Genomic DNA, 10,015 nt, shown 5'->3' with positions numbered 1-10,015 from the left:
TCTTAACCATCGCGCCACTCGGCTGGCATATTGACTTTCAGTAATAGTTGTTAAAATTTTGCCGGCACACTTGTTACTAGTAATACCAATTATGTATTGGTAATATATGAATCCTCTAGATAGCAATGGGGTTTTGATTTCTAACATATGGGTTCTTTAGTAGAGTTATTGGTGGAATGTAAGAAGTTCTGAACCATTTCACCTAGAGAATCCATTGAGGGTTTGAGACTTCTGGTATGTTGTCATGTCTTAGTAGGTTCTAACCAAATCTGAACTGGATTCCCTCTGCCTTTTTTACTACCATGAGATTAGAAAATAAGGCAGTCTTGGAATTGACTCCTTTTGCCAAAAAAAACCCATTGCTGGTGCAAAGGGCTGCAGATAGCTTTGAGGCATTTTCTATCTGGCTGAGTTCTTTTCTGTTTGGTGGTATTTATCAGATGGCAGAACTGCCTAATGCCCTTGAGTGATTCATTGGAGCCTGAATTGTGGTGAAACGAACCATGATGAGCTGTTAAAGTGATCCTTAGTACCTAGCATGTAGGAGTTGCTCAACAAATACTTGTTAACTTTAATATTGGTATGACACTTTCAATACAGATTCATCTCATTTGCCCTCACAATAGCTAGGAACTGGACTGTCTTTACAAAACAGAAAAGACAGTGCGAAGTTAAGTGATATGTTCAAGTTCAGATAGCAAATTGGTAGCACAGACTAGAACTTTTGTTGGTTTTCATATTTTCCCTTAAAATGTGGACTTTAAAAAAATGCAACATTTGTTTCAGCTTCTACTAATTTAATTTATAATGTAGTCCACTAAAACGAGAGAGCAGTGACTATTGAGACATTTCACTTTTTCATTTATCAGGTAAAAATGGCTGAAATGGCTGAGAAAAGTAGATTGATTATATGCTAGGTGTTATGACGGGTCAGGGATTGGGTCAAAAGCCAAAATGAGAGCATGTAAAGAGGTTTTCACTTCGAAATGCAAATATAGTGTGTCTGATAGCCTGAAAAGAAAAATAAACTTCTTCCTCTTCCTCTTCTTCCTCTTGTTTCCCCTTTCTCTTCCTCTTTTCCTTTCTCTACCTCTTCCACCTTTGTCTCTGACCCATGCCTCCCCCTCTTTTTTGCCTCCCCCTCTGTTTCCTCCTCTTCGTCAGCAGTTGTATTTTTCCCTGCCAAACCATTGTACATAGCACTCTCTAAAACTCACCATTCTGTTGTATTTTTCAAATTTATTAATCAAGGCGGTTCCACAGTATTTCAGAGATGGTACCTTCTCCTGCTACATTTTGTGAGAAGAAAGAAATTCCGTGTGGTGCTTTATCAGCCCTACCACAGGAAGTTTATTTATTTATTTATAGCTTTTTAAAGGACCTGGAATGAGGAAAATCCAATATGTTCTCTTTCTTCAGCAAGACAAATTAGGACTTTCCTTTTTGACTGATTACTTCAGTCTTATTTATTGCTTCATGGATACAGCTCAATAAATACTCACCAGTAGATAACTGCGAAGAAGCTTTTTTAGGGACTGAAAAGTGTTTCAAGTTTCCAAAGATACAGCCTCTTATATGTAACGGCATTCCAGCTCCTAATCTGCTTCTAAGTGTTTATTGCTAAATCTGCTCTAGTCCGTTGCAAAGGAAATATAGATGTCAAGAGCCAAAGTCTTTCTTCCATTACTTGGAATCATCCTTCTTCTGAGGAGAATCAGTCATGATTCTTGCTATATATTTTTTTCTTTCTTTTCTCTGCTGTGAGGGACTTAGAACTTTCACTTCCTCATGGGGCCCTATGTCATATACATTGTGTTTCAGCTGATCAGAGTGCCTGTATGGAACTATCTAATTGTGTGAAGGATTTTTATTTAGGGGGAAAGCAGTAGACTCCTTAGTGATAAATACCTATTATTATCAAGTGTTTTTGGTTTTTTTTGTATATTTTAATCTTATTTTTTAGGTAGCTCTAAAATTTTAATCGAATATGCCTTCTCTATTTTTTCTGTTGCTGTTCTCCTTTCTGAATAAACCTCTATATTTTTACAAGACTAAAAATATGCAATTGGTTTTTAGAAGGTTATTTATAACAGTGAGAACCTGAAAACAATTTAAATATTCATAATGGAGGTTTTAAAACACATTTTGTTATCTTCATAAAATAGACTATTTTAGTCATTAATATAATATAATACAGATTGATATTTATTGATAGGAAATAATATTTATGACATAAGTGACAAGATTTGCAACAGCATACATTATATGACGCCACATATATAAAACTGTATTTGTAAATCTGTATATGAAGATAGGTAATATAGAGAGATGTCAACAAGGTTTTTCCCCCAAATGTTATGATGAGCTCTGAGTATTGGGATGCTGGGAAATTTTTATTGTGTGTTTTTATTACAACAACTACTTATTACTTCTGAAAAAACAGTTAAGCTTAAAGAAATTGCTATAGTTTGATTACTTGTTAAAGGAAAAAAAAGCATTTGTTTACATATTCTTTATTTTTATATCTTTTGGATTTCAAAACATCCTGTCATTTATGAGAAGGAAAGTTTAAGTATTGTTTAATACTTTGGGGGATTTATAACATACACTTTATCATTATTAGTGTTTTCTAACATAATATATGCTAAAATTAATGCAGAAAATATTGACAAGACATTAATTGATTCCACTGGACATATTTTTAATTGACATGCTTTTTTTTTTTTAAAGGTATAGAATTATTTGGCTCAGCTTAAATAGAGTTCTTAGAATAAATGCTGAGGGGCGTACTAAATAATTTATTGAGTTATCCCTGATATTTTATGATTAGTGAAATGAATCAATTTTAAATACAATAGTAATTATTGTTTTCCTTGGATTAAAGTGTTTTCATTAGCCTTTATATGTATTCCAAATGAAGTAGCATAAAAAAACCTGTCAAGTAAAATGCCATCAAGATGGTTTTTAGTTTGGGATTCCAAGGCTCAAGGTTCAATGAAAACAGTAACAAGGTCAAAGACCTATTTCTAGCATTTCAAAAAGCCTGGTGAAAATGCCACATTGATCACAATAAGGCTGCCCCAGCAACAGAAAGGCCAGGCAGGTGTTTGGGCTCTGGCAGGAATTTTACTGCCTTTATGTGGTAACATTGTCTGTCTCTATATCTGGCACATAGTAATAGTTGTTTAATGTTGTGGAGTGACATACTGATCAGAATATTTGATTTAGTCATGCTAATGTTGAATGATTTAAAGAAGGGGGAAGGTAGTTTGATAAGACAAAAGGATTTCAGAACATGAGGGCAAGTGTAATAAAAATAAAACTGGTGATGAAAAACAGGAATTACTAATATAGGTAATACAAATTTGGTTGTTTTGAATAATTACCATTTGTCTCTTGACTCTAAATCTGAATTAATTTCTTTGGCAGGGTATTTTAAGCCTTGAATACTGTGTGGGAATTATTGGTGGCAAACCAAAACAGTCCTATTACTTTACAGGATTTCAAGGTTAGTGATTTAGTAAAATATGTTTCCTCGTTGTTTTCTTTTAAAAGTCAGAAAGTTAATATGGGATCATCTGGAGGCAGGATGATTAACAGAGGAAAATGAGTACCTTATAAATTCATCAGTCCTCCCGTAACCACTCATTTGTCATGTGGTCCACAACATAATTGGATTCTGTAAAATGTATGTTTAATTTCTGTTATTGCATAAACAAGGCATAATTTATTGGTTTCACTAAACTTCAGAAGACATTGCTTTCACATCCTGGCAGTTGCTATTTACATATTTACTTTTTACCAGGTTTAGTGGTGCTAGTTGATGATAAAATGACAAGCAATATGTTCTTCCTGTCAGGATAAAGTAGTGCAATACATTTTTCATGTGCAAACTGTAGAATATAATTGTGTGTTTGTGAAAGTAATTTTATCACCAAAAATTAAATGACAGTCTCATCACTTTATAAAAATTCTGCTTATACAAGCATATTTGATTATGCAAAAGTTAATCTGTCCTGTGCAAACCTATGTTTCAGTCAATGAATATCAGTCTGGCAAGCTGTTACTCCCAGATTTTTTTCAGCTATTCTACATAGAAATTGGATTGTAAGCAGTGTAATAATAAGGTGTTTTTTGAATTACTTGTCTTCTGTTTTGCCCTTGTAGATGACAGTTTGATTTACATGGATCCTCATTACTGCCAATCTTTTGTAGATGTCAGCATAAAGGATTTCCCTCTTGAGGTACTATGGATTAAGAGCTGTTTTCTTATCATATGAAGCAAACTCTGATTATTTAGAGATGTGCTAGGCAGCTATACTTTTATGGTATTACAACTACAAGTTAATAATATTTTACTGATTTAGAAAACCATAACCCACAACATGGACAAAGGTTAAATAATTTGTAGCTGAAATTTTAATTTATGATATACTTTCTTCTCCATTTATCTTTGTCTCTAACTTGTTAGATACCCTAGCCCTACCAAAATAAATGATCAAGCCTCCAAGTAATTTTGTAGATATGTAGCTGAACAATGCTGAAGAATAAAAATGTTAGGCATGTTTTAAAAATGAAAGAAAGGGGAAACAAAAGAAAAAGAAGATGATGGAGCTGGGTTAGAATGACAAAGTAATTTAGGGAGATGATCTGCTAAATTATTTTGTTGTAAGTATAGTAATTAAATCTTAGCCTCTAGCTAAGAAGTTTTCAGGAGCTTAGTTGGGTTTCTAATATTTGTTTTAGCTTTGACTTCTTAACAACTTCTTTTCCTTTATGTTGGTCATTTTGTGATCTGGTATTTTAATTCAGAAAATTTGAGAGTGCGTGAGACATAATTATTACATTGTTTTGGTTCTTGTTTTCCCAGTTGATGCTCTTAAAGACTTCTAAAATAATTTTAAATCGCTTGAATGTCATGGATTACTAATAATCAAGGGCTTGACAAGTTGGAAGTGTGGTTTAGTACTTTGTTTTAGTAATAGCTTGCTAGCTAATAGTAATATCTAATAGTATTTAAGGGGTAGATTGTGAAAACATCAACTGCAAGATTAAAATGTGGTTCAGAAAGATACATTATAAAACATTGTAGCATCCTTTGTTAACTATCACCTCAATGAAAGCACAAGCACCTTTAGGCTAGAGGTCAGGTTTGCTTTCTACTTTTCTTCCTTCATAGTATCTTGCCTGTGAACCTTAATAAATATTTCTAATTGACTAATTTATACCGTGGGAGGTACTAGAGCATTGTGCTATATGAACCACACTGTAGTTCTCTTTCTGCTGCATTGTGGTGTTGTGACACAGATTCCTATGTCTAAGTTACATTTCTAGCATGTATGTGCCAAACTGACTCCTTAAAAAAGTGGATACTTGAGATTCAGATGGAAAATTTGTTCACCGTGTTCTAGTATTATCTAAAATAAGCAAATTAAAAGATTGTTCGTGTTCATAATTTTGGCCAGTAGAGAGAGACTAGTCATCTGGTATTTCGAAAGACTCTACAAAGATGCCAGGCGAATGAATATCCTAGTTATATCTACACAAGCAGTATTAGAAAGGTTGCAGCTCGTTATTGGGAGGTTGTTGCAACACAAGTGAGTCAATAAAAGTTTGAAGTAGGGTGGTGACAGTGGGACTGGAAAAGAAGAATTGATTTTAAGAGACTTTCTAAAGTAAAATTTGGTGAAATTAGGTAACTTAAATGCAGAAGCATTTTCTTCTACATTGAGACATCAAGTAAGTAGGTTTAGATGTTTCATTTTTGAGATGCTGCTAGAGTACCTCAATCTGTCTGGGTAATTCCTCTGGACAATTTTTCATTTTTCTTAAGTCAGGAATTTGTTTCAGATTATTTATTGAATAGCATCATTTATTTTCCTATGAGAGTATAATATAAAAAATATAGCAAGTTATCTCTTTGTACAGAGATATAATTTTACTTTCTGCTTTTTATCATATTTTAAGCTTAACAGGCTCCAGGTGAAGGTTTTTTAACTACCCTGTATTACTAACCATCCTTGCCTTGCTATATTGATTGTATGTTTATGTGCTATTGAAATTTTGCTGTTGTTTGATGTAATAAATTATATGCACATTCTAAAACCACCCTCATATCTCAATTATTAAAATTATTTTTGAAAGCAACTTTTTTTGATAAATATTTCTTTTGGTCAATAGAGAAATTAAAATCTTAGACCTTTTATCCAATTTTATGTAAATAATCGCTATGAATAATTTTAAGTAAGCGTCTTGAATCTAGTAGAATTATGAAAAATTTAAAATGTAGTATATCAGAATATTTGAGATTATATCTTTTGTTATTATGGTTAGAATTCCAATATTTCTAGATTTGAGCATTTAAAAATTTGAAACCAAATCAGACCAAGATATTTTCTTTCTTCTTAAACTATCATTTATTGAGCTCTTTCTATGTGCAAGGTACTGTCCTAAGCACTTTAGAGTCCTCTTGAACTTTTTTTATCTGTAGTTCCAAATGCTTTGATTATATATATTTATATTAATTTTGAATTCTTGTGACATTTTCCTATAAAAATATAAGTATATATACTATTGGATTTTTATACTTTTAAGACAATCTTCCTCATCTTTAGTTGTCTTCACTGAGTTTTTAACACCCTCCCCCAATCCGCCACCCCACTTCCCCCCAATAGCATACATATCTATTACAATTCCCTTGACTCCACTTCCACGCTGTACTCCACGACCTGTGACTATAGAGGAGAACTCGTAACAGGCCTTTGCAGTGAGGACATGTTGAATTGTGGGTTCCCGTTGTCAGTGGTTTAGGACAGGCAGTTTTAACGGTGAGGTTGAGAGGACTAGTGAATATTCTCTCTCTCTCTCTCTCTCTCTCTCTCTCTCTCTATATATATATATATATATATATATATGCATATATATATAAATTCTATAATATATAGATATATATATGTATTTATTGTGTATGTGTATGCATTTAGTAAGTTAAGATTTCATAAACCAGAGACAATTGCTTCATGTTATTTATGTTATACTTTTGGAATGAACAGTTTTAACTCTTACAAATACCAAACTCTATTCTATTATTAAGATAATATTCTATTACCTTAATATTAATATTCTATTAATAAGGTAAGAAAAGACTTATTGGTAGACTTGTTAGTCTGTTCTAATTCCTGGGCCCCTAATATCAAGTTTCAGGTTTTAGAAGGTTCATACAGTGGCGACTATTTTAATCTAGTAAATTTAATCCTAGTAAATTCAGAGAATAGTGTCATTAAAGCTATTAGAATGATGTGATGTGATTAGATAGATGGATGAGTGAATTCATCAGTGAAAGATGTACCGTATATGATTTACACATGTGAACTGCAGTTAGTAGGAAGTGCTTCTTAGTAGGAGTATTCTCTAACTAAGGAAGCTTCATGTAGTAATTCACCAAAATAGCATAGCTACACCTAAAAGTATTTGTTTCGTTATTGTTTGTATGTTTAGGCAATAGAATCCACTATTCCAAATAATAAGCTTACAGCCCTGCCTAGCATTTAGTGGGTGCCTAGTAACTATTTGTTGAAGCAGTGAATAAATAGTGTTTTGAAACATGAAATAAACAGGAATTCACTCACCTCAGCCACTTCTTTCAGAAGTGTGTTTCATTGTGACAGACTTGTATCAAGTGAATTCTCCCTAAAATGTGGGTGTGGATAGAAACTGCCAGACTTACCAATAATCATAATTTTAAAAATTAAAAAAGAAATCGTAAGTGCATAGCTCAAAGAATTATTGCAAAGTGACCATAGCCTTGTAATACCACTTGTTTTGCTATAAATAGAAGTGATTCTGAATTAAATTAATGTTGGTTTGAATTCAGAATCTTCTTGGGTGAACAAAAGAATATAATTTTAAGTTTAAATGATATAAAATGCCTCTCTGTAATATGAGCCCTAGTACTCATCTAGTAACACCCGTTAACAATTTCAGTTTTCAGTGATCAAAAATTTATATTTGTATTTTTGTGAATAATTTAAAAAATTCTTTGTAGATATAAAAACAACCATGAATAACAATTGTTTGCGTTACTATCTATGATGATTGAAGCAATACAGTGGAATATTGCAAAGCTTATTCTGGTTTATTCTTATTGGCTCTTACATGAAAACTTTAATCAATGCTTTAGTGTAATATAGGACACCCTTGTACATGAGTTTAAAATTTTTTTTTTGACCTTGTACAAACTTTTGGCCCTATTTCCTTATCTTCAAGTAGTAAAAATCTAAATAAATATTCCATACTATTGGCTTTGGATGGAATTGGGCAGATTATTATTTTTAGATATCTTGTATAAAGATTAATTTATCTAAATATTAACCTAGAGATTTCTGTGCCTTATAGACTAATATACTCCTGTATATTGTTAACTAGCAAGTTTATTAGCTCTTCTGTGCCTTTCTAGATCTGTTTTTAATATGCCTTTATAAATAGAACAGATGAAACAATGTTAGAAAAAGTCCAACTAAGACAATACTTTTGTTGACTGATACCCGGGAGGGTCCAGTTTAGCTAGCTGGATCTTACTATATAAATTAAGTGTTAGCTAAGCATTTTGTAGAAGTCATAGTTTTGAAAACACATTTGTTTGGTCTATATTTACTGCCATGATTATGGATTTGAATCTTAAGTATTATTGAACTATCCATAAGGGGAAAAAAAGCAGTTTGGATGTATGCATGTTGCATATCCTCTGATGCTAACATGGGATACTGAGTGGATCAGTAGGATGTAGAGAGAGAGAAAAGATTGATTTTGATTGATTTACCACGAACACAGCAAATAGGAAAGCCTGTATTTGCCCACATCTTGATTGGTAATTTCAAGTTAAAAAAGTCCCTTAGTTTTAGGCACTAAATATAGAAAAATTTTAACTTAAGTTCAAATTCAGCCTAGGTGGTTTCTTAATTGAGCTTGTTCTTTAATCCAAAAATAAAAAACATACAGCAAAGAATTTCCCACACCTGTCTCCCATCTGCCCAGTTTTATTCCTCTCCCTTAAACTTGTTAATTTTTGTATATCCTTACAGAATTTATGCAAATATAAACAAACATGAATATATATTGTTATGGCTCTCCTTTTGTCTATAAACATCTTTTTTTTATACATGCAAAAAAGACTTGGGAACAACAGTGATGTTTAAGGACAAGATAGCCAAGCATTCAATGAGTAAAAAACAAACAAACAAACAAACAAAATATATATCTTTAAAACAAAGTACTAGATTGTGGTAGTGAAGAAAAAAGGATTGGAATCATTAGCTTTGTATTCTGCCCTTTTCCGAATTTGTATTCTCTAAGATCCATTTTCTACTGATATCCATATCCCAGTAGCAAGGGTAGAGAGGCTAGAGCTGCCCTCCCAGCCCGATTCTGTGGCGCCGTGACCACTTGAGGAAAGTGAAATAAAGGGGCAGGAGGACAGGTAAGAAGGAGGGCAAGGACCATGATAGAACAGTTTTTACCTGTGTCCTGTTTGGGAATAAACATGAACTTAACACTCAGTAGAAGAGTGGGTTGGAAGAATGTACAATTATGTACTAATTATGTCCATTGCCAAAATTCTCAAGTTGATCTCTTTTCATATCACTATGGAACGTTTACATGAATCTGTGTATTTGTTTAAAAAGTCTTAATATCCTTATTAAAAGGTTTATACACATTAAAAAATCTCTAACAAAACAGACTTAAATTGTACTTTCATAGAAATGGCTAACTTGATTTTCAACCTTGTATTAGCTTATTCATGTCTCTTTTCAGTGGCAAATTTTTCTTTATTTCTGCCAAGTGTTAGAAATGCATACTACTTTGACATACACTCTTTTTTACAGAATGGCACTAATGTCACATAAGGTGGAGGTTTGGTTAATTGAATATACACGGTGCTGGCTGTCGTGTTTTATAGCTTTGGAAAGTAGGAAGGACCATCTACATTGGATAGAGTAAAACACTATTTTTTTTTTTT

The 10,015-nt window shown here is 32.6% G+C and overlaps 1 protein-coding gene across 4 annotated transcripts in view; it reads left to right on the top strand.

Moving 5' to 3' along the window:
* The window catches only part of ATG4C (autophagy related 4C cysteine peptidase), a 66,200-nt gene that overhangs the window by 40,399 nt on the left and 15,786 nt on the right, over positions 1-10,015 (top strand). For all 4 annotated transcript variants that reach the window (XM_019633037.1, XM_019633038.1, XM_019633035.1 and 1 more), the window contains 2 exons: positions 3,430-3,508; positions 4,168-4,244. In XM_019633037.1, coding sequence (XP_019488582.1) covers positions 3,430-3,508; positions 4,168-4,244 — 156 coding nt within the window. The remainder of the gene's footprint in view (positions 1-3,429; positions 3,509-4,167; positions 4,245-10,015) is intronic.

This window comes from Hipposideros armiger, unplaced genomic scaffold, assembly GCF_001890085.2.
Source record: "Hipposideros armiger isolate ML-2016 unplaced genomic scaffold, ASM189008v1 scaffold_1228, whole genome shotgun sequence".
Lineage (NCBI taxonomy): Eukaryota > Metazoa > Chordata > Mammalia > Chiroptera > Hipposideridae > Hipposideros > Hipposideros armiger.
Note: the sequence above shows the minus strand (reverse complement) of the source record. Positions and strands in the feature narration are given on the sequence as shown.